The sequence below is a fragment of the Rhinopithecus roxellana genome, chromosome 7 (assembly GCF_007565055.1).
Source record: "Rhinopithecus roxellana isolate Shanxi Qingling chromosome 7, ASM756505v1, whole genome shotgun sequence".
Lineage (NCBI taxonomy): Eukaryota > Metazoa > Chordata > Mammalia > Primates > Cercopithecidae > Rhinopithecus > Rhinopithecus roxellana.
In genome coordinates this window covers 124,554,114-124,577,637 of record NC_044555.1, presented here as the reverse complement: position 1 = coordinate 124,577,637, position 23,524 = coordinate 124,554,114, and the positions used below count along the sequence as shown (strand labels likewise).

General features: G+C 50.0%; 1 protein-coding gene across 1 annotated transcript in view; it reads right to left on the bottom strand.

Moving 5' to 3' along the window:
* Positions 1–9,058: 9,058 nt before the first annotated feature.
* XPNPEP2 (X-prolyl aminopeptidase 2) overlaps positions 9,059–23,524 on the bottom strand; it is a 30,504-nt gene continuing 16,038 nt past the window's right edge. The window contains exons 13-21 of the mRNA XM_010354789.2: positions 22,998–23,075; positions 21,808–21,879; positions 19,274–19,334; positions 17,947–18,016; positions 17,256–17,360; positions 16,462–16,521; positions 15,775–15,851; positions 10,902–10,991; positions 9,059–10,303 (exon numbers count right to left, since the gene is read on the bottom strand). Of these exons, the coding sequence (XP_010353091.1) occupies positions 10,109–10,303; positions 10,902–10,991; positions 15,775–15,851; positions 16,462–16,521; positions 17,256–17,360; positions 17,947–18,016; positions 19,274–19,334; positions 21,808–21,879; positions 22,998–23,075 (808 nt within the window). The 3' untranslated portion in view covers positions 9,059–10,108. The remainder of the gene's footprint in view (positions 10,304–10,901; positions 10,992–15,774; positions 15,852–16,461; positions 16,522–17,255; positions 17,361–17,946; positions 18,017–19,273; positions 19,335–21,807; positions 21,880–22,997; positions 23,076–23,524) is intronic.

The following is a 23,524-nucleotide window of genomic DNA, read 5'->3' as shown; positions in this document are numbered from 1 at the left end:
TTTCACACTAAGCACAGTATCTTTTTTTTTTTTTTTTTCGAGATGGGGTCTCTCACTCTGTCTCCCAGGCTGGAGTGCAGTGGTGTGATCTCGGCTCACTGCAACCTCTGCCTCCCGAGTTCAAGCGATTCTGGTGCCTCTGCCTCCCAAGTATCTGGGACTATAGGTGCGCACCACCCTGACTACTTTTTGTATTCTTTGTAGAGACAGGGTTTCACCATGTTGCCCAGGCTGGCCTCAAACTCCTGGTCTCAAGTGACCTCTTTGCCTCATCCTCCCGAAGTGCTGGGATTACAGGCGTGAGCCACTGCGCCCAGCTGAACACAGTATCAAGATTGTCTCATGCTATGAAATATTCTTCAACGACATGATTTATAATGGCTGCGGAACATCCCATTGTGTGGATGTGCCATGCTTATTTCACCAAGCCCCTGCTGATGAACTTGGGTTGGCTTAGATTTTTAAATTATTCATTGAACATACTTACGATAAATATTCACATCCATAGTTTTTTCTTTGGGGGAAATACCCAGAAGAGAAATTGCTGGGGTCAAAGGTATGCACATTTTTAAGGCTTTCGAGTCTGTGGTACTTGTGAAATCCTCGGCTGATCCACCCCTGCTCCCAAGATGTTCTTGTGACTTCCTCCCCGATTCTGCTTTATGCCCTCTGACCATTCAACCTTCAGGGTGAGCTCACGGAAGATAAGATCTTTCTTCCCTAAGCTGTAACCATACATTCTTTGGCCTACTCACCCTGTCAGGCAGACTCATGGAAAGATTCCACACCCCAGATCTCCTCCCCACTGGCCTGTGTTTTCCACCCTGAAAGTCCCTCCCAGGCGGCCCAGGGGCACCAGCAAGCATGGTAACTGGTTAACGCTTTTTGGTATATGCAGTAGCCTGGCAGCTGTGTAGGGAACCCATCGGGCCTTTGGGGCTCTGCGTGACCAGGGGCAGCAGGGCAGCCCCAGAGGGTTCTGGGATTGGGGACACCACTGTAGTGGCATGGGGCACCTGGAGTCAGAGCTGTGAGGGAGGAAGCAGGTCGCAGAATCTTCCGGGCCTGCGCAGCGGCTGCGACCCTGGCCGCCTTGCAGGATGTGCCCGCTTCCTGTTTGCTCAGCGCCAGCAGCGACTGAAGATCACACACTAACCGCAGAACCTTCAAAGGCGGCTAGCAAACCAGGGCACAGGGCTGGCGAGGCTTGGGAAAAGGCAGTGAGGGGGAGGTGAGGGTGCCTCGGAGAGAAATATAGAGAGGTGACCAGCTCCCAGGACAGAAGGGAGCAAGCGTTTTCAACGGCTTCCTTCTTTCTCCTTTTCAGATCTGTCTCCTCTGATCAGCAACACTTCTTCCCCGCCACCTGGGGACCGGAGCCAGTGGAGGTGGGGTGTCCAGGACCCCCCCATTGGGACTTGCCTTCCCCCAGCTTTTCTCTTCCAACAGATTGCCTTGGCTGAATCCCAATAGGCCAGGTTCTTACTGGCTAATGACCCTTAAACACGTGTTTAATAGATTTTCCCTTCTGGGGAACATATTTGCATTTCACAGGTTATGTTGTTTGAGGTACACAGAGCCCTCAGCTAAGGAAGTGATACGAGTCAGTAGTTCAGGGAACAAGGCCGTCTTAAACTTGATAATGGGCCGGCAGGCAGGACCTAGGAACTTGCTGTGGGCACAGCCTTGTGCTAGACCCCGGGAGGAGGTACAAAATAAATAGCCATCAGGGCCCCTTGTACCTGGGAGCTGACATCCTAGGTGGTGTGGCAAGCTTACATTTGTCCAGCACTTGTTCTTTACCAAGTACTACATTAAGCACTTGACAGATGTTTAATCCCACCACAACCCCGGGAGGCAAGTAGTTTAGTATGAAGATGCACCCAGAAGTATAGATTTGGGGCAGAAGAACCTTGATTTAGTGCCAATACTGCAGGATTGCAGGGTGTGTGTGTGTGTGTGTGTGTGTGTGTGTGTGTGTGTGTTTTGGGGTTCCACTGATAGTGAAATCAACCTGAACCCTCAGAGGGTGGATGTAGCACTACCAAAGACACAAAGGTCATCGTAGGCCACATTCAGATAAGGCAGCTCCCATACCAGCACACTCCAAGTATTTTTAATTTTAATTTTAATTTTAATTTTATTTTATTTTGAGAGTCTCACTCTGTCGCCCAGGCTGGAGTGCAGTGACATGATCTCGGCTCACTGCAACCTTCACCTCCCAGGTTCATGCCATTCTCCTCTCAGCCTCCCGGGTAGCTGAGACTACAGGCGCATGCCACCATGCCCGGCTAATTTTTTGTATTTTTAGTAGAGGCGGGGTTTCACCATGTTAGCCAGGATGGGCTTGATCTCCTGACCTCGTGATCTGCCTACCTTGGCCTCTCAAAGTGCTGGGATTACAGGTGTGAGCCACTGCACTCGGCCAAGAAATTCTTATTTAGTAGATGATCATGAGTGGGATATTTGAGGCAGGTGGGATCCAGACCATGCACAAAAGCGTCTCTCACTCTCTGAATGGATATATTTCTGATCTGAGATAGTAAGAGTTTGGATAGTGAGAGATACCTATATCTGGAAAAAACTCCACAAAGATTCTTTAAGTTGTAATTAATTAATTTGAGACAGGGTCTCCCTTTGTTGCCCAGGCTGGAATGCAGTGGTGTGGTCACAACTCGCTGCAGCCTCAAACTCCTGGGGCTCATGATCCTTCCACCTCAGCCTTCTGGGTAGTTGGGACTACAGCCACATGCCACCATTCATGAGTTTTTTTTTTTTTTTTTTTTTTTGCCTGTGTTGCCCAGGCTGATCTGGAACTCCTGGCCTCAAGTGATCCTCCTGCCTCTACCTCCCAAAGTGCTGCAATTACAGGTGTGAACCACTGCACCTGGCCCCCAAAGATTCTTAATTCCACTCCCCCACCATCCCCACATCTAGCTGAAAATTATCATACTTCATGGCAGGCAGTGAGCTTTACAACAACCTGGTAAGTCAGGCACTATTGTTATCCCCATTTTCCAGGGAGGAAGCCGAGGCCCACAGGAGTTAAGTGAATTGCCCACACAGCTAGTAAGCAGTGGATCCCAGTGTTAAATGCAGGTCTGGTCTTGGCCAGGGCCCACACTACTAACCACTCAGCTGAAGTGCCTCTGATGCAGAGTTCCTGAACGGGGAGGTGAGATAATTATGGAAGCCCCCGGCTTGCATCCTTCTCTTGGCACCTGATGCTGGTTTGGGTACCACACTAGGTGCCACAGAGCCACCTTGAAGCAGGGCCCAGAGGGGAGTGAACAGGAAGGGGAGGACATCTGGAAGTCGCATCACGTGTGCAAAGCTGCAATAGCTAGGGTCGATTAAGTGGGGGTAAAGTATAGGGAAGTCGTTGTCAACGTGTGAAGTACTAAACTCCTGTCACATTTAGCCTAGGTGATTGGGGTGGGGAAGCAAGTGGTATGAATGATGGGGAACAGATAAATGGAAGGTTTTAGTTTATTCCAAGGGAGGAATTTTGACTATTCAGATGGCACTAGTTCAGCTCTAGTAAGTAATGATCTCCCCATCTCTTGAAATATTCAAGCAGGCCGGGCACAGTGGTTCATGCCTGTAATCTCAGCACTTTGGGAAGCCCAGGTGAGTGGATAACCTGAGGTCAGGAGTTTGAGACCCACCTGACTAACATGGTGAAACCCGTCTCTACTAAAAACACAAAAATTAGCCGGGCATGGTGGCACATGCCTGCAATCCCAGCTACTTGGGAGGCTGAGGCAAGAGAATCGCTTGAATCTGACAGATGGAGGTTGCTGTGAACCCAGATCACACCACTGCACTCCAGCCTGGGCAACAAGAGTGAAACTCCATCTCAAACAAACAAACAAACAAAAAAAAAAAGAAAGAAAGAAAGAAAGGAAAAGAAAAAGAAAAAATAAAGAAAGAAAGAAAAGAAAAGAAAAGAAAAGAAAAGAAAAGAAAAGAAAAGAAAAGAAAAGAAAAAGAAATATCCAAACAGAGGCCACATAGTTTCTTGAAAATACCTGGACATTTCCAAGGTGAAGCCCATTTTAGTAGCCCGGCCCATTAGCAAATTTAATGGTGGTCATTTTAGGCAGGGAGGGCAGAAAGAGCAAAATTGCAGGAGGGAGAAGGCGGGCAGAGGAAAGAAAGGAGACAAGGGCAGGAGACTCTTCCACCCATTCCTCATGCCCACATACAACACACACAGAGTGGGCAGCTGATGGCAGGGGCTGATAGGAGGGGAGGGAAAGACAGTGATCTTTGGAACTCTGAACTCGTGATGTCTTGGTTTTAAAACAAAACCAAAAACACCTGCTGGTAGCTCTGTCAATTACCATTAGAAGAGGAGGCTGGACTTTGGTGCTCAGATTAAAACACACTCATGACTCACTGGTGTGGGGGGCACTTTCTATGGGGGACAAGTAGGTGCTGGGCTACTCTGCATAAATCTCTGTCCCAAGGTTATAGGGACAAATGTCTCTGATCAGTGGGCCCCTGCCCCATGGGGACAATTGTCCAGGGCTCCAGGGAAGAAGAGGAGCAGAACACCTCTCAGAAATGGAGTCAGGTTGTCCTGACTGGATTCAGATTGTTGTATGGGCACCTACTGGCTGCATAACCTTGGGCAAGTGATGTCACCTGCAATGAGCCTTAGTGAAGATGGTAACAGTGATAATGTATAATGTGGGCCTTTCCTGTGGCTGTGACTAGGGTTACTACTCAGGTGACATGCATAGAGGGAGTGCTCTTAGCCCAGTGCCCAGCTAGTAGAAAGTGCTGGGTACCTGGTGAGTGACTCCACATCAGTTCACTTCAGGTTCCACCTGGAGTTTCTCCCTTCGCTAAATACAGGAAGACCTTGGTGACCGTTTGGAGCTGCTGCCTTCTCCCTTAGTGTCCCCTTGGAATCTTCTTCTTCTTCTTCTTTTTTTTTTTGAGACAGAGTCTCACTCTGTGGCCCCAGGCTGGAGTGTAGTGGCAAGATCTCGGCTCACTGCAACCTCCACCTCCCGGATTCAAGCAATTCTCCTGTCTCAGCCTCCCAAGTAGCTGGGATTACAGGTGCCTGCCACCACGCCCAGCTAAGTTTTGTATTTTTAGTAGAGACAGGGTTTCACCATGTTGCTGACCATGTTGCCAGACCAGGCTGGTCTTGAACCCCTGACCTCAGGTGATCCACTCTCCTCGGCCTCCTAAAGAGCTGGGATTATAGGCATGAGCCACTGCGCCCGGCCTGGCACCTGCTTCTATGTCTCTTGTGGTCCGCATCCGAATCTCTTGCCAAATGACCCTGTGGCCCATATCCTATGTCTCCACCTTGTCAAGGGCACATCCCTCAGCCCAAGTTGTTCTAGAACAAAAGAGGTGTGACAAACAAGAGGACCTGAAGCTGCCTGGAACCTGCTGGGAGAGAAACCAGCTTTTCAGCTTCGTGGCCTTGCCACGGACCACTGGGGCTTTCTCAACCACCTATCCTACCCGACTTAAGCTGCTTGCTCAGTTCCTGTTTCACAAAGAAACAAGGAAGTGAAGAGATGGGCTGGCCTCTGGGCAAAGGCTAGCTGGGTAGGGGTTTGGGGAGCACCTCCCCGTCCTGGCTGTGACGAGCCATGAGGGGCAGAAACGGACAAGGAGGAAACGGTTGCTACTGAATCTTTCACATTTCTTTTTTTTTTTTTTTGGTGCCAAGAGTGCCCAACCACTGATTTGAGGAAGCACCCAGTGAATTGGTAAAATTCACTGCTGACGTGGTTTAGCTGGCTGAAGAGTAGCCAGCCCAGCCCCTTCTGAGGTCCCAACTCACACACAGCTGGAATCAGCTGACTGGCAAACGAGCAAAGGTTGACTTAGTTATTTTAAAAAATGAACTGTTAAGTGATTCACACCTGTAATCCCAGCAATTTGGGAGGCCAAGGTGGGAGGATCGCTTGAGGCCAGAAATTTGAGACCAGCCTAGGCAACATAGAGAGACACCATCTCTACAAAATAAAAATAAAAAAAAAAAAATTAATCGGGCATGGTGGTGCATGCCTGTAGTCCTAGCTACTCAGGAGACTGAGGTGGGAGGAGCGCTTGAGCCCAGGAGTTCAAGGTTACAGTGAGCTATGATGGCACCATTGCACTCCAGCCTGGGTGACAGAGCAAGACCCTCTCTCTCTAAAAAAAAAAAAAAAAAAAAAAAGGACGGTTTGTGTATGTACGTATCTACCTATCATCTTACCTATGCACTTTTCTATTCGGATTTGAAGCTTGAAGGAACGTAGCTCAACACTGCCATCACTATTGTTGTCACAGCTGTGTGACCTCCAACAGGTCTCCTTGGGTCTCAGTGGGTCATTAGAGGCAGTAAGGGAGTGACAGAAGCACACACTGAAAGCAAGAGTGGAGCCATTGAAGAGCTGAGTCAGTATGCTGCGATTTAGTCCTTGCTCTGGCCCCAACGGACTGTGTGACCTTGGGCAAGTCCCTTCCTCTTCCTGGGTTGCTGTTGAAGTTTCCCCATCTGTACACTGAAAGGACTGCACCAGGGTTGTGTGTGTGTGTGTTTGGTCATGGAGCTCCTATTCAGGATTGGCTCCGGAATTTTGGGGGCCTTGTACAAAATGAAAATGCCTGGTGCCCCTTGCTTAAAATTATCGAGAATTTTGAGACACTGACAGGCGAGCATTAAACCAAGCATGGGGCCCTTCTAAGCACAAAGTCTTGAGGGAATGCACAGGTCCTACACCCATGAAGCTGGCCCTGCAACTACTTCAAGTACAATTTTATGGGAAGCCCATCAGGGCTACTTCATGCAGCAGCTCTGTTTTCCTCGACAGCCCCTGTGGTGTTTCTGAGGCATCTCAGGCTCCTGGGAGCATAGTTGGAGAGACATAAACTAGATGTTTGCTCCAGAGCCTTTCTAGTTTCAACTATTTATATATAAAACTTGGATCCCAGACTTTTTTCTTACATACCTGCAAAGTTGAAGCTGAGTTGAACTCGTGCTGGGCAAATAACAGCAATATCATTTCTTGTCTGTGTGGCTTCCTGGTTTAGAATGCTGCCACATCCGGGTCTCATGAGCCTCTCACTGTAACTTCACCAAGAAGGCAGTATGGGAGATTCCAGAAGGGATAACTGAAGACCAGAGAGAAGTGACTTGCCCAAGGCCACACAGCTGGCACAAGTGGGACTGGAACTCCAGAATCTTAACTCCTAGGAAAAGGGGCTTTTCCACATGGCCCACTCCCCAGGCAATCAGCAGGCGAGGAGAGGTTTGCTAAGCCCCATCCTCCAACATTAAAACAAAGTACTAGAGCCCAAGGGGACAGTTCCTAATGATCTTTCATTCCTAACGATGTCACAAGAGTCCCTGTGTATCAGCCCTGGTGTATGTGCCCTAAATGTTTTCCTGCCTGACCTAGAGTTAACCCCTTAAAGCAGGAATGGTCAAGGCTGGCCATCTGGGTCCCAGGGGAGGGAGGAGCTGGGGTGACTGTGAGCCCTCGTTCCAGCCACGTTCCAGGGCTGGGTTCTTCCTCCCAGAATGGTAAGCTGGAAGGGGCAGTTAAGGGGAATCAGAGATGAGGTGGAGTCCTGGGTCTCGCACTGAGGAAAAAAGCACATGAGCTGCCTCGGGCCAAAAGACCTGTGTGAGGGTGTTGGTCAGGTGCCTGGTCTTGCCACCCATGACCTGCCAGAACCCCAGGAGCAAGTGTCAGTGTACAAAGGGAAAGGTCTGGGGCAGGGTCTGGGGAGGCATTATGGTGTGGATCTGCTTCTCACCAGCGGTGTGATCCTGCTTGAGCCTCAGTTCTCTCATCAGTAAAATGATGAAAGCCATACCACTCGCCCTTTATGTTATTATTATTATTATTATTATTATTATTATTATTTGAGACGGAGTCTTGCTCTGTTGCGCAGGCTGGAGTGCAGAGGCACGATCTCAGTTCACTGCAACCTCCACCACCTGGGTTCAAACGATTCTCCTGCATCAGCCTCCCAAGCACCTCGGACTATAGGTGTGTGCCACCATGCCCAGCTAATTTTTGTATTTTTAGTAGAGACGGGGTTTCGCCATGTTGCCCAGGCTGCTCTCGAAATCCTGGCCTCATGTGATCCTCCCATCTCAGCTTCCCAAAGTGCTGTGATTACAGGAGTGAGCCACCACACCTGGCCAGGACTCGCCCTTTCTTGAGAGTGGATTCTAGAGTCCTCTGACTGGTTTAAATCTGGCTTTTTTCATTTACCTAATGAAAAAAGTGACTTTGAGCCACTCTCTATGGGCCTCACTGAGTTCCCTCACTTGTAAAATGGGAATAAGTAAAGGGCCTTCTCAGAGGTTGTGAGGATTAAATGAGAAGATGCATGTAAAGCTTCTTGCATGGTGGCACATAAACACTCAGTAAATGGTAGCCATGATGATGATGATGGTGATGATGATGAGGGTGATGATAACTTTCATTCTATTAGTAGTACCTGTCTGTGTGGGGTTAGCAGGTGAGGGAGCAAATGACTTAGCAAACAAAGGCCCATCTTTGGGTACTCAGTAAGGCTTGGTCAGGGCTGGGGCCTCAGGATGCAAGCATTGGTGATGGTAACCATCACAGGTCACCCTCACACTCAGCAGACTAGGCCTGATGGTTCCAGGCCAGGAGACTTTTCTGCCTGGTGCCTTTGACTGGCACCCTGCACCCAGAACCTTGGTTCTTTCCTTCCACCAACTGTGCGCTGCTTGGCAAAGGTGCTAGCCCCAACTTTTCTGGACTACATTTGACAAGTTCACCAGTGTAGGGCTCCTTTCTGTCCCCTCCACAAGGTTACAATACCTTTTTAGCACAGGCTGGAGGTTGGCTAATTGGGCGTGGTGTGCACGTGCATCTGTGCACATGCGCACACATACTCACATGCATGCCCCCCACACACTCTCGAGCCCATGTGCTCCCCCGCTGAGCTTCTAGGAGCCTCATGTCCCACCCCCACTGCACCCTCTCTTCTTCCTCCCCCACCACAAAAGCCACAGGTGACAGCAGTCTCTGGCAACATAGCAGACACAATGCAAAACCCAGAGGCAAGTGTCTTTGTTAGCCTGTTTTAAACGTCTTAGCAGGATGTGGACCCAGGTGGCTAACGGCCAATTTGGCCGGAGCAAATTCTTCTCACCACAGTGGGTTCAGAGAATGAGTAGAGGGCTGGGAGGTGGGCTCAGGGACTCTGCATGGCGCTGAAGGGTGAAAGAGCTGGAGTGCTGGTTCATCCGGCCCCATCAGCTCTCAACCAAATTCATGTGTCCTTGGGCAAAACCCATCCCCTGTCTGAAGCTCAGTTTTCCTGTCTGTAAAATGGAGAAACCAGATACTGTCCACACAAGGTGAAGGGGCATCCAAGAATGTGGGAGGATTTAATAGCATTGTAGCTGTGGCTACACTTTGGAAAGTTCAAAGGGCTCCTTGAATGCCAGGGAAGTCTAGAATAGTGACGCGTTCTGGCTGCCCGAGTTTGTTTTCCAATCTCTGGTAGGGTCATATTTCAGAGTGCCTCGCCACATACCCTCCTACTCCACAGCCAAATTCCTGTGGCTTAACTCCCTCTGCCATTACTTGGCATAGAGCCCACCCAGGGTTTAGGAATGATGGGTTCACATGTGGAGGGTTGCTGTTTCATGCCCTGACTGGGTGGGAAAAGCTCTGGCTATACCCAACAGGTGGTGATAGGTTTGGACTCTCCTGGGACCATGGCACCCTGGGGTGGTAGGGGCATTGCTCTCTTGGGGTTTTGTTTGGCGGGAGGGGAGCAGCTGTAGCAATCTGTGCTAGGTTATAGGTTAGGCCTACTGAGATCACAGGAGAGAAGAGACTAGCTGGCTCTCCTATCTCGGGGCCTGGGGTTAGGAGCCCAGGGTGCAGTATACAACCCCGGGGTGCAGGGAGGTGTCGTCTGGGGCCAAGAAGCCTTGTGTTCCTGAGGCCTGGTCTTGGAGAAGGAGGATGAATGCAAAGGTTTCCAGGTGATGGGCCAGCAGGGACCCTTGGGGTATGTTCGGTGCAGGGTGAGGGGATCTAAGCAAGGGAGCCCCCCCATCTAGATGGAGGGTTACCAGGGTAGTCTGGAGCCTCTAGACACTCCAGATGAGGATGGCAAGAGTGGAGACCACTAACATAGAGGCCCAGGAGGCAGTGTCCGGGGCCCTGGCGGCCAGGGGCTCTGTGTGCTGTTGAAGCCACTTGAACTCCTCCAGCAGCTGGCGCCTCTGCAGCTCTGGACCCACCTTCTCCCGGATGGTCTGGTAGTAGCGATTCAGGTACTGGAGCTGCGAAAGATAGAAGGGGTGAGAGCCTCTCCAAGCCAAGCTGCCAAGAGGTGAAGTCTTGGTGACACCCAATCCCCTGCTGTGGTACTCCAGCTGTCACCATGGTCCAGATTGCCACAGGTCCCCCACCATCATCAGGACTCAGGAATTCTCTGGGGCTTTCCAGAAGCTGTTCCCCTCGGTGGCTGTTTCATGTCATGGTGATGTTCATGGGTGGTGGGGTGGGTAGATTTCAGGCCCGGTAATGGGAGTAAGCTGGGCAGGCATTCTTATCCTCAGCTTACAAAATAGGAGACTGAGGCGAAAGAATGGAAGGGATCACTTATAGTTCCAGGCCTTGTAGTGGCTGAGCTCAGAGGCCCAATCTCAGACCCCTCCAGTTATTCACTACCTGGGGTTGGGCACGCTGGTCTGACTGGAAAGTTCTAGAAGCTCTGGGGTCTCTGATGAGCTGGGGAGGAATGCCCTAGTGTGTGTCTGCAGGTGCCACCAGTGTGGACCCTCCTGGGGGAGGTGAAGGGACAGAGGATGTGGTGGCAGGTAGCAGAGGCAGGAAAGGCCCAGGGTCAGGGAGAAGGCAATGCTGAGGGGCACTCACATGCTCGGGAGACAGCAGGCTGACATCAATGAGGTTCCGGTCATAGGGCACAAATGATACCACTTCAAAGGTCAGGTAGCTCCCTGGGTACTGAGAGCCCACAAGAGAAGGCAAGTAAGCAGGACAGTGAGGGAGGAGGAGGAGCTGGGCTGAAGGGAAGGAGGGAGCACTCCACCCAGAGGACACAGGGAGCTGGGCTTCATCAACCCTGGACACTCTGGGTAGATCTGAGCCTTCTAGAGTCCCTTCTCTTCGCCAGCCCCCTTGTCTGCCACTTAGTGCTCCACCTTTGGTGCTTCCCTCCTGATTCTGGAAATTTAGACTTAGGTTTGTGTTTTTCAAAGTATGTACATCAACAGCACTTAGGGAGCATGATAAATATGCAGATTTCAGGGCCCACCTCCCAAACCTACTGGAGGCAGAATCCTTAAGGCAGGGCCCAGAAATCTAAATTTCAATTATTTTATTTTATTTTTTTGAGATAGGCTCTCCCTCTGTTACCCAGGCTGCAGTGCAGTGACGCGATCACAGCCCCCTGCAGCCTCTACTTCCTGGGCTCAGGTGATCCTTCTACCTCAGCCTCCCAAGTAGCTGGGATTATTGATGGGCACCACCACACCCAGATAATTTTTGTACTTTTTGTAGAGATGCAGTTTCACCATGTTGGCCAGACTGGTCTTGAACTCCTAAGCTTAAGTGAACCACTCACCTCAGCTTCCCAAAGTGCTGGGATTACAGGCATGACCCACCATGCCCGGCTGATCTGATGGTTTTATAAGACAGTTTTCCCTGCTCTTGCTAGTTCTCTCTTTCCTGCCACCATGTCAAGATCCTTGCTTCCCTTTTGCCTTTTGCCATGATTGTAAGTTTCTTGAGGCCTCCCCAGCCATGTGGAACCGTGAGTCAATTAAACCTCTTTCCTTTAAAAATTACCCAGTCTTGGGTAGTATCTTTATAGCAGTGTGAGAACAGACTAATACACCAGTTTCTACAAAAAAATACAAAAATTTGCTGAGCATGGTGGTGTCCATCTATAGTCCTACTTATTTGGGAGGCTGAGGTGGAAGGGTGGGAGGATCACCTGAGCCCAGGAGGTCGAGGCTGCAGTGAGCTGTGATCGTGCCACTGCACTCCAGCCTGGGCAACAGAGTGAGACCCTGTCTCTGAAAATAAAAGAGATCGGGTGCGATGGATGGCTCACACCTGTAATCCCAGCACTTTGGGAGGCCGAGGTGGGTGGATCATTTGAGGTCAGGAGTTCAAGATCAGCATGACCAACATGGTGAAACCCTGTCTCTACTAAAAATACAAAAATTAGTAGGGCATGGTGGTGGGTGCCTGTAGTCCCACCTATTTGGGAGGCTGAGACCACAAAAGATGTAGAGGAGAACCTGTATCAATTCATTTATAATCTCAGGGTGGAAAAGAGTCTTTCTGTGCAAGACCAGAAGCTACGAAGGAAAAGATTAATAACTCTGACTAAACTAAATATAAAATGGAAACAATGTTTATGGAAACAATGCCATAAACAAAGCCAAGAGATGTGTGACAAATATAGCACATATCACAGAGACAGGGTGAATTTTCTTATTTACCATGAGCTTTTACAAATCCATAAGACAAAAACAGGCAAAACAGGAAAAAATAGGGCAAAGGACATGAAAAGGCAATTCACTAAAATTAACACCAAATGGTCCACATACATGTGGAAAGATGCTCAAGTCCATCCTTAAAGAAATATAAGGCCGGGCGTGGTGGCTCACACCTGTAATCCCAACACTTTGGGAGGCCGAGGCTGGTGGATCACCTGAGGTCGGGAGTTTAAGACCAGCCTGGCCAACATGGTGAAACCCCATTTCTAATAAAAATACAAAATTTAGCCGGTCGTGGTGGTGCACGCCTGTAATCCCAGCTACTCGAGAGGCTGAGGCAAGAGAATCACTTGAACCCGGGAGGCGGAGGTTGCGGTGAGCCAAGATCTCGCCACTGCACTCCAGCCTGGGAGAGGGAGACTCCATAAAAAAAAAAAAAAAAGAAAAGAAAAAGAAATACAAATCAAAACAACAATAGCATACCATGTTTCACCTATCAGATTGGCAAAAATTAGTGACTTTGGTGATTCTCAGTGCTAGTGAGTATGTGAGGAAATGGGCACTCTCACACACTGTTGGAGAAAGTATAATCGATGCAACCTTTCTGGAGGGCAGTTTGACAATATCTGTCAAATTACCTGTTAAAAATGCTTGTACTTTTTGTCTCTGAAATCCTGACGCCAGATATGTACCTTCTGGATATAGTCCCAAAAGCTCACCAAGAAGTTTATACAGTGATGTTGATTTGTAGCATTGATGGTAAATATAGTAAAAATTTGGAAACAGCCTCAATATCCACAGCTGGTTAAATAAACCATGGGACAGCCACATACTATAGGCTCTTCCACAACCCTTAAAAAGAATGAGGTAGGTCTCCCTGCTCTATTGTAGAGCACTCTTCTAGGTTTACTATTAAGTAAGGGGCAGCCAGGCAGGAAAGGAAGATGCAGAAAATATATACATAGATAGATACATATGCTGTGTGTGCCTGAGATGTTCACAGGAAGGAAACTGAGCAAGAAAGATACTTTTTCCCCCTTCTCTTTTCTTTCTTTCTTTTTTCTTTTTCTTCTTCTTTTTTTAGAGATAGAGTCTCGCTCTGCCACCCAGGCTGGAGGGCAGTGGTGCGATCTTGGCTCACTGCAACCTCCACCTCCCGGGTTCAAGCGATTCTCTTGTCTCAGCCTCCCGAGTAGCTGAGATTACAGGCACGCACTACCATGCCTGGCTAATTTTTGTATTTTTTAGTAGAAATGGGGTTTTACCATGTTGGCCAGGCTGGTCTGAAACTCCTGACCTCAAGTAATCTACTCACTTCTGCCTCCCAAAGTGTTGGGATTGCAGGTGCCTGGCCCTGATTTGTATTTTTTTGTTTGTTTGTTTTGAGACAGAGTTTTGCTCTTGTTGCCCAGGCTGGAGTACAATGGCATGATCTTGGCTCACCACAACCTCCACCTCCTGGGTTCAAGTGATTCTCCTGCTTCAGCCCCCCGAGTAGCTGGGACTACAGGCATGCACCACCGCACCCAGCTCATTTTGTATTTTTAGTAGAGATGGGGTTTCTCCATGTTGGTCAGGCTGGTCTGGAACTCCTGACCTCAGGTGATCCACCTGCCTCGGCCTTCCAAAGTGTTGGGATTACAGGTGTGAGCCACTGTGCCCAGCCTTGTATTTCTTTAAGAATGAACTTGAGCATCTTTCCACATGTATGTGGACCATTTGGTGTTAATTTTAGTGAATTGCCTTTTCATATCCTTTGCCCTATTTTTTCCTGTTTTGCCTATTTTTGTCTTATGGATTTGTAAGAGCTCATGGTAAAATAAGAAAATTCACCCTCTCACAATGCCATAAACAAAGCCAAGAGATATTTGTCACACATCTCTTGGCTTTGTTTATGGCATTGTTTCTATAAACATTGTTTCCATTTTCTATTTAGTCAGAGTTATTAATCTTTTCCTTCATGGTTTCTGGTCTTGCACAGAAAGACTCTTCCACCCTGAGATTATAAATGAATTGATATAGGTTTTCTTCTACATCTTTTGTGGTCTCATTGCTCACCTTAAAACTTTGGTCCATCTGCAATTTTATTTTGGAGGTTATTCAGTTTAATCCCCCCAAATGATTAGCCATTTGTTCCCCCTGTCCATTTGCTGAATAATCATTTTTTTCTTACTGTTTTGCAAAATCAGCTTTCTTATAAACTAAATTCCCATGTTGTTTATGGGAATAAGAGGGTTTATTTCTGGACTAATTGTTCTGTTTCATTGTTACAGCTGTCTATTTCATCTCCAGCGTCATACTATTTTAGTTATGGTAGTTTGTGTTCAAATTTGAGAGGGCTGGCTTTTCTTACTGCTTTTTTTTAGATGGGGTTTTGCTCTGTCACCGAGGCTAGAGTGCAGTGGTGTAATCACGGCTCACTGCAGCTTCAACCTCCCTAGGCTCAGATGATCCTCCCACCTCAGCCTCCTGAGTAGCTGGGTCTACGGGTACATGACACCACACCCAGCTAATTTTTTCTTTCTTTTTTTTTTTTTTGTATTTTTTGTAGAGATGGGGTCTTGCCATGTTGCCCAGGCTGGTCTCAAACTCCTGAGCTCAAGCGATCCTCCTGCCTTGGCCTCCCAGAGTGCTGGGATTATAGGCATGAGACACTGCACCTGGCCCTGCTCTTCTTTTTCAGAATTTTCCTAGCTATCTTCGCATGTTTATTTTTACAAATAAACTTCACTAACATTTTGTGAAGTTACAAAAGTATCCAGTTAGCATTGGAATTGAGGTTGTGTTGAATTTATAGATTAATTTAGAGATAAATGATATCTTCATAATATTGAGGCTTCTCTCCAGAGAGCACCATTTACTTAAATCTTTTTTATGTCCCTTAATAGAGAGTTTCTCCATGTAAGCCTTTTAAAGTTTACATCTAGGTATTTTATCTTGTTGGCTGCTATTATACAGAATCTTTATTTCTAACAAGTTCCCCTGGCGATTATTATGTGCATTGAGAACCAATGATATAGGGCAGGAATAATGATTCACTTGGTCTGGAGTGGGGCCTGGGCATGGGCATTTAAAACACGAGAACGCTCTCTGGATGATTCAAATGTGCAAGCGAGTTTGAAAAGTCTGACTTATGGAATTCCTAAGGAAGACTCCAAATAAATTCATGCCTGCACACTAAATGTCCTTCTCCTTTGATCTTCCTTCCCCCTTTCCTCCCATGCAGCCCAAAGTCACTGACATGCTGCCCACACCTCCAGCCCATCCTGGTGGCAGTTTACCTTGGTCTTTGCTTCTACCACGAGAGCCACGTCTTCGAGACGGATCCCAAATTCTCCATCCTTATAGTAACCAGGTTCTGGGAGACACAGAGATGCTGGTGGCATTAAGCCGGGAGAGGGTCCAAGCCCAGGCTTCCTGTACCTACTGATGAGTGGCTGGAGGGACTGGCTGCCTGGCTGTCCCCTGGCTGTTCCCTGGCTGTTGATTCTGGCAGCCCCACAACTGGTTAGATGCTTGGCTAAGCGGAGGCAACTCATCCCTGTCAGGCCTCAGATCCCCCACAGGGGCATCTGTGACTCATCCTCTCTTCCCTGTAGCCCAGCAGGGAAGACCTAAAAACCCACTTGGGTCCTGAAGGTACTCCCATCTCTCTGGATGCCACTGTCCTGTTACTCCAGCATTTGGCAACTCCAGAGTCTGGGTATACCGCTGGGTCTATGGCCATACCACCCTGAATGCGCCTGATCTCGTCTGAATATACAGCTGGGAACCAACTCCCAAGGGCAAAAAGAGGGTCTGGGCTGAGGGGAGCTGGGGTTAGGGTGGGACAAGCCATTTGGGGCTGGGTGTAGGGGTGGGAATGGGGAGGTGAGTCTCCTCTGAAGGCTGGTACACCCTAGACTGCAGTTCTGGGCTAGCCCTGCTCTGGGATGGGGTGGTGAGGTAGAGGGGCCTGAGGGCCATACCAATGGAAGTGAACATGCCCTTGGCCATGGCGATGTTGTTGGACTGGAATCCCACTGGCCCTAGAAAGGAAGACATAAAGATGGTATCTGTTATCCTATACTCACCAGCTTGGAAGTGAGCAGCTTCCAAGGAAGAGCAGGTAAGTGAGGATCCCGGAGCATCTCTACGAGCACAGGTCCATTACATCATTGTCTGCCTGGGCCTGGCACACACCAGATTGGCTCTGGCTTTTATTATCTATTTAGGTATTGAGGGGGTCTTGCTGTGTTGCCCAGGCTGGAGTGCAGTGGCGCCATCATGGCTCACTGCAGCCTTGACCTCCTGGGATCCTCCCACCTCAGCCTCCCGAGTAGCCGGGACTACAGGCACATGTCACCACACCTGGATACTTAAAACATTTCTTTTGTAGAGACAGGGTCTTGCTGTGTTTCCCAGGCTGATCTCAAACTCCTGGCCTCAAGTGATCCTCCCACCTTGGCCTCCCAAAGCAGTGGGACTATGGGTGTGAGTCACCACATGCAGCTGGCTCTGGCCTTTATTTCTCTGGGGTCTATACAAGTTAGCCACTAGACTTTGACTCTCTTTCTGGTGCCCTCTTGAATGCCAAGCAGCCAGAAGGACTGGTCTGCTGCTGGCATTCCTCACTTACCCTGTGGAGCTCGGTAATCTTGGTTAGATATGGCATCTTTGTGGGTCTTTGTCATTTCCATACCTGTGAAATGCTCTACCTTCATAGAGAGTATTAAAAAAGTGGGGGGGTGGGGGGGCTGGGGAGTGCTGAGGAGACACCTACACTCATGCACACACAGGAAGTTGCCAATGCCGTGGCCTGTCCCGTGACCATAATTGAGCCCAGCATCCCATAAGGCTCTGCGGGCAAAGGCCTCCACCATTCGCCCTGGAAGGGAAGAGAGATTGACCCCAGTCAGATGGCTTTACCGAAGACTGTCCATCTTGCCCCTTCCTGCTCCACTATCAGAGTGGTGCCCAAGAAGAGGCCCTAAGAGGCCACTAAGCATGCACTGATGCAATGATGTTGGGTTGGGATGGAGAAGGGCTGATGGATGGAGTTAGTGGTTCCCTTGCCAGACCAGCCCATCACTATCTCCAGCTTACTGTACATTGTATCCATTACCTGGATTGATGCCTCTACTATAATTTCTCCCCATCTGTCAGGGCTTTGCACTTTGACACCTAATTCCTCTAAGAATCCTCCTATAACTGCTGTGGCCCACTGATGTCTCCCACCTCTGAGCAACAGTGTTAGATTAAGAAATTTGAGTTCAAGGCTTGGGTCTCCCGCTAACCTTCTGTGTGACGTTGGGCAAGTCACTTTCTCTCTCTAGGCTGGATTTTCTCGTCTACATAAGGGATGGGATGATGACAAAATCCTTGCCCCACCAGCCTCCCAGGGTGATGGTCTGAGTCCTGGTCCTCTGAAATCAGGGCTTGAGGCTGTGTCCATCCTGGTTTCTGAAACCCACCTGATGTAGCAGCAGGAAAGATGAGCCTGGACAAGTCAATATTTCCTATCAGCACACGGGTGTACGCCTCCTGATGGGGAGAGGAAGAGGTGATGTGGAGGACGGGAGGAGGAGCCAGGGGAGTTTCCAGTTGCTTGGCCTATGGATACATGGTGCAGGGCCCAGGCCTGGGTGTGTGTGGGCAGGGTGGGAGGAGTTGCATCGTCATCTGTGGCTGCCCGGGTTCTGGAAGATGGCCAGCAGAGACTGAAGAGAGCCTTCTCAAAGCTGGGGCTCCATCACGTGCTTCTCTATGGCTGGTTTATGAGGGTCATTACAATATCTACAGGAGACACTTGGTGACGGTGAGCCGAGGCTGTGACTCCCTGGGCTGAATCCTGACTCAGTCACTCACTCTGAGACCTTGGGCAGGTGACTTTAACTGCTGTGTGCCTCAGTTTCCTTATCTGCGATGGGAAGATAACAGGACCTAGCTCCTAAGGTTGTTGGGAGAGGCGGGCAGACTAATGTACGGAAGGTGCTGCCAACAGTGCGCATGCTTCATGGAAGGTTAGCGCTCTCATTCCTGTGGTTGTGACGGCTGCTGAGTTTTCTTAAGGCCTTTCATGAGGGTTGAGGTTTGCTGACTTGGCAGCTTAGCCTTCCTCTGTCAGGGGAGGGAGGTGGGCTGACAGTGGCCTCTTCTGGTCACTTCCAGAGGCGATGTGGTCAATCTCCACCACCACACACGTGCATAGGCTTGTCACTTTGTGCAGGACAGCCAGAGGCAGCAGATTCTGCCACTAAACTGTGAGCTCCTGGAGGCCTGCACAGCATTTTGTTCCTCTCTCTGTGTTTCCAGCACAATGCCTGCCCCATAGTTGGCCTGCTGCGTGCAGCATGACGGCAGCTCGTTGCTCCACCCCCAGAGCCCTCTGGTGTATAGAGACAATGCCTTCGCCTCTGCCCCAGCTGGCCAGCCTGAACACCTCTGGCTCCTTTCCACTGTGGAGGCTTCACTTGTGCCGTTTTCCTCCACTTGGGATGCCTTTCTTTCTTCTTTCTGCTGAGTATAGGGCCAGGCACACAGGCAGCAACAAAAAAATATTTGTGTACTGATTTACCAGAATAGGATGAGGCTCAGCTTGGGCTGAGGCCTTGTCAGTTGTCTGAAATATCCCCAGGGAAGCAGCAGGGAGCACTGGGTTTTCTGGCACCATGTATGACCTTGGGCAAACTACATAACCTCTCTGTGCCTCAGTTTTAGCCTCTGAAATGGAAGGGATCTTGATTGCTTGGGTGTCCTCTTGAGGGAGGGTGGAGAGGGGAAATCTGGGCCCATGCTTACCTTCTGGAAGGCAGAGGGGGTGCCCCAGTGGATTGTTCTGGTGATGTCTGTGGTCCCGTCCCTGTGGAGAAAGAAAACCAACACGTCCTGCTCTGCCAAATGCCTGGGGCTAGTGACTGGGGCCATTTGCTTTCTGTGTGCTTTCCATAAGTGGCAGGGCTGGGATGGGATGTGTGGACGGCCAAAGGAAGAAGACAGCTACCATAATCAAAATCACCTCTTCAGCACCTATGTGTGAAAGGCCTCTGCAAAGCTATCAAGTTAAAAGCCACTAAGTTGTCTGACAAGTGTGACTCCCTGCCCTACACACTCCTCCCCCATCCCACTCATTTTGGCTGTTTTGTAGATCTGGGTTTCCTTGGGTCTGGCTGGTTCTGAAAGCAAGGCTTCTTCCAGGTTTCCTGGGAGGCAGAAAGGGGATTGTCCCCTTTTTACAGCTGGGGAAACTGAAGTCCAGAGAGATTATGTTATCATAACACTCTCATATTCAGATAGTTATTGACCATTTATAGGACACTTTTGCTGCTCCCCAGGAAGAATGGCAGAGGAGGCCTCATTATCCCCATTTCACAGATGAGGCCATTGAGGCCATGCAGCTGTTTCCCTCTCTGAACCTCAGTGAAGCCAGGCCTAGAGGAAGCACTGCCTCTCCACGCAGTCCTCTCCATGGCAAACACAGATCTGACCCAGTGATTTGCTGAGTTCCATTGAGGTAAAGCCTCAGCCCCAAGGTCTGACTCTCAACCCTCAGCTGCAGCAATTGCCACAGGATGGTCCCTGTGATCACGCCTTGGTGAGGGAGAGGGGCGAAATGGTCCCAGGGCCCTGGGGCTCCTCCTTGGGTCATAGGGTGTGGTGGCCTTCTTCTTCAGAAGGAAAGAAGAGGAAGTGAGGTGACTATTTCCCCGGCCTCACCCTACTCTGAACACACTCCATTCCAGCAACGCCCCCACAAATTCACTTCCCCTTTGCTCACTGGCCATCTCAAGTACACACAGCATCAAACTCCTGACCAGCAAAGGCTGCTAAGCTGAGCGTCTGCTACTCTAGATCCCCGAGAGCTGTGCTAAGAACAAGCAAAGAGCCTCTGTTGTTAGCACATTCGCCATTTCCACAGGATAGAGACTGGGAAACCATTTGAAACTACTCCTCGCTCCTCCATCAGTTCAGCGTGGCCCTTCTTTTGCCCCATCCCATGCTTCCCACAGTCTACTTCCTTCCTTAATGAGAAGGGAAAATCTTTCAGGTCAGCTGGGCTCAGCTCAACTCTGGTGTGAATGATTGGTTACACGTTTGGAAGGAATAGGGTTAGCCTTTTTTTTTTTTTTTTTTTTTTTTTTTTAACAGAGTCTTGCTCTGTTGCTCAGACTGGAGTGCAGTGTCATGATCACGGCTCACTGCAACCTCTGCCTCCCGGGTTCAAGCGATTCTCCTGCCTCAGCTTCCCTTGGAAAGCATGCTCCACCACACCCGGCTAATTTTTGTATTTTTAGTAGAGATGGGGTCTCACCATGCTGCCCAGGCTGGTCTCAAGCTCCTGACCTCAGGTGATCTGCCCGCCTCAGCCTCCCAAAGTGCTGGGATTACAGGTGTGAGCCACCATGCCTGGCCAGGTTAGCCTATTCTGCATGACTGTCATGTCTGAGCATTCAGGTTGTACACTGTACAAGGGTAGCCCATCGAAAGGGTTGCTTCTCTCACCTGCCCCCACCTCCACCCTGAACAGTGCCATGGGGAAGAGGGGGCTGAGGAGTCTGCATGATGTTGGTGGTGCAGGGTTGTCCAGGGTGTGCACGAGTGGGTGAGAGTAGGGTGTATGTGTTTGTGTAGCCAGGCAGGGACATTGAGTATAGTTGCTCAGACTGTGTAATAATACGCGGACCTAGAAAACATTTTACTTGAGGCTTGGGATGGTGGCTAACGTCTGTAATCCCAGCACTTTGGGACAGCACTTTGGGAGGGCAGGGCAAGTGGATCACCTGGGGTCAGGAGTTTGAGACCAGCCTGGCCAACATGGTGAAACTTCCATCTCTCTCTCTCTCTCTGTGTGTGTGTGTATATATATATATATATCTCCAGGCATATGGTGGTGAACACCTGTAGTCCCAGCTACTTGGGAGGCTGAGGCAGGAGAATCGCTTGAACCCAGGATGCAGACATTGCAGTGAGCCAAGATCGCGCCACTGCACTCCAAACCTGGGCAACAGAGTGAGACTCTGTCAAAAAACAAACAAACAAGCAAACAAACAACCCACACAAAACAGTAAACATTTTACTTGAGCAAAGGAAGTCTTTTCCTAATTCCCACAGAGGTGCTGGCTGGGTCCTGCCACTATTTCAGCCTCTGTGTATTTCCCACTGTGCAGGGACTCCTGTGTGTGAAAATGGGAAGGATGTTTGGGGCTCATTCCAGGTCTCTCCTTTCTCAGACGAAGAATCCATGGCTCAGGAAGGGAAAGCTTTGGCTGACTCTTGGCAGGCTCAGGAGGTCTGAGCAGAGACATCTAGGCCAGGGTGAGGTGAGGGGTACATACCAGTACTGCCCCCCAGAGTCCAGCAGGTACATCTCATCTGAGGACAGCTTGCGGTTCAGCTCCTTGGTCGGGCTGAGAAGGGGAAGAGAATGCTGAGAGGGGCAGCCTAACCCTGCACTGGATCACATGGGGGCCCTTGGTGGGAGGACCTCTGGGGTCTGGGCTTCCAGGCCAGTCCCTCTGGGGGAAGTCATTCTATCCCAAAGGGCCCTGGAAGAGAACTCAGTTTCCGTTGCTGCTGTCTTCAGCACAGGTCTGCTAATCTTGCACCCGGCTGAGCCAGGCCCTGGACCCCGGGAGGAGAGAGAGGGTGAAGTCCAGAATGTGAAAGCTGGGAGAGCCCTAGAGACTCCCCAGCCCAGCCGTCTCCTTTTCCATAAGGAGAAGCAGGCCCATGGAGGCCAAGGGGCTTGCACGAGGATGCGTGGTGCAGCGGCGAAGAGTTGGGCCTCTACCTGGATGCTCCCTTCGGCCCTTTGTCTCTAACTTCCTGCTGCCTCCGAGAGCAGAGGGCCCCGAGAAAAAGCAGAGCACAGGAAGGGAGGGTTCCTCCAGGGTGGGGCTGCAGAGCAAGAGGTGGTAAAGCGGAGGAGCACCCACCCCGACACTCTAGCCCGAGTGGGTAGGAGGGGCTGGGGCAAGGCAGCCAAAAGCGTGGGAGACACCAGGGGACACCAGGGGAGGGAATTCTGGGACATATCAGGCACTCCCTTGGAAGGCATTGACCTCTCCCTGCTGTGCCCATGCCAGGCGGAGGCAGCTGGTCAGCTTGGCCCCCCACATTTCATCAGGCAGGCCTGCAGGGGTTTGTTTTCTATAGGGCCAAACACCTGGCTAGCCTGCATCTTGGGCCCACCTTGGTTGGTTCAGGCTGAGTGAACAGGCCTCTCTTCATGTGACCTTGTGAGCTTTAAGCATTAGCTAACATAAGCAACACACGGGAAGCCAGGGAAAAGCATCCAATGGTGTCTCCCTTCCAGGTCCCCTAGCCTCCAGTGCTCAGGCCTTTTCATTACACGGCAACTCCCTACTCCACACTGAGCTCCTCTCCCAGCCCCCACAGGGCTAAGGGACTCAGACCTTCAATGTGGACTCAGGTCCCAGAACATCCCCCTCCCCTCACCCTGTTCCTCTATACACACAACGGGATCCCCCAACAGGGCCCTAGAAAATTAATTTTCCTCAAGTACCTGTAGTGGGCTAGGGCAGCATTCAGACCACTAGCAGAGATGGTTTCGAAACTGGGTCCAGAGGAGAACTGTTCTTCTCTGGAAAGTACAAGGCAAGGCATGGTCAATGAATCGGCCCCTGGACTGGGCTGGGCCCAGGATATCTAATAAAATCCAATGAAGGTCACGGCTGCCTCTGCCAGACACCATTTGGCTCTCCCAGCCCTCACCTCCTGGTTCCATCTCCCCAAGCCTTGACCTGTCATTTATAGAGGAAGATCAGAGGACACAATGTAGACACCAATTATTCCCTCTCCACCTCCATTTTACGGATAGTAGTGAAGAAACCCAGCTCTTTGTATCTGAAAACTCCCCCAGTCCTGAAAGAGCATCCTATACCTCAAACCTACAATTCGGCCCTGACTTGGGCCAAGCATGCCTTCGGGAATCCTCCTCTCTACCTGGTATTCTCAAGTGGTACAGGGGCTGACCTGGTCTGAGCCACAGCCTCCCCCAGGGAGAGCCAGACCGTGCCTGAAGCAGACACT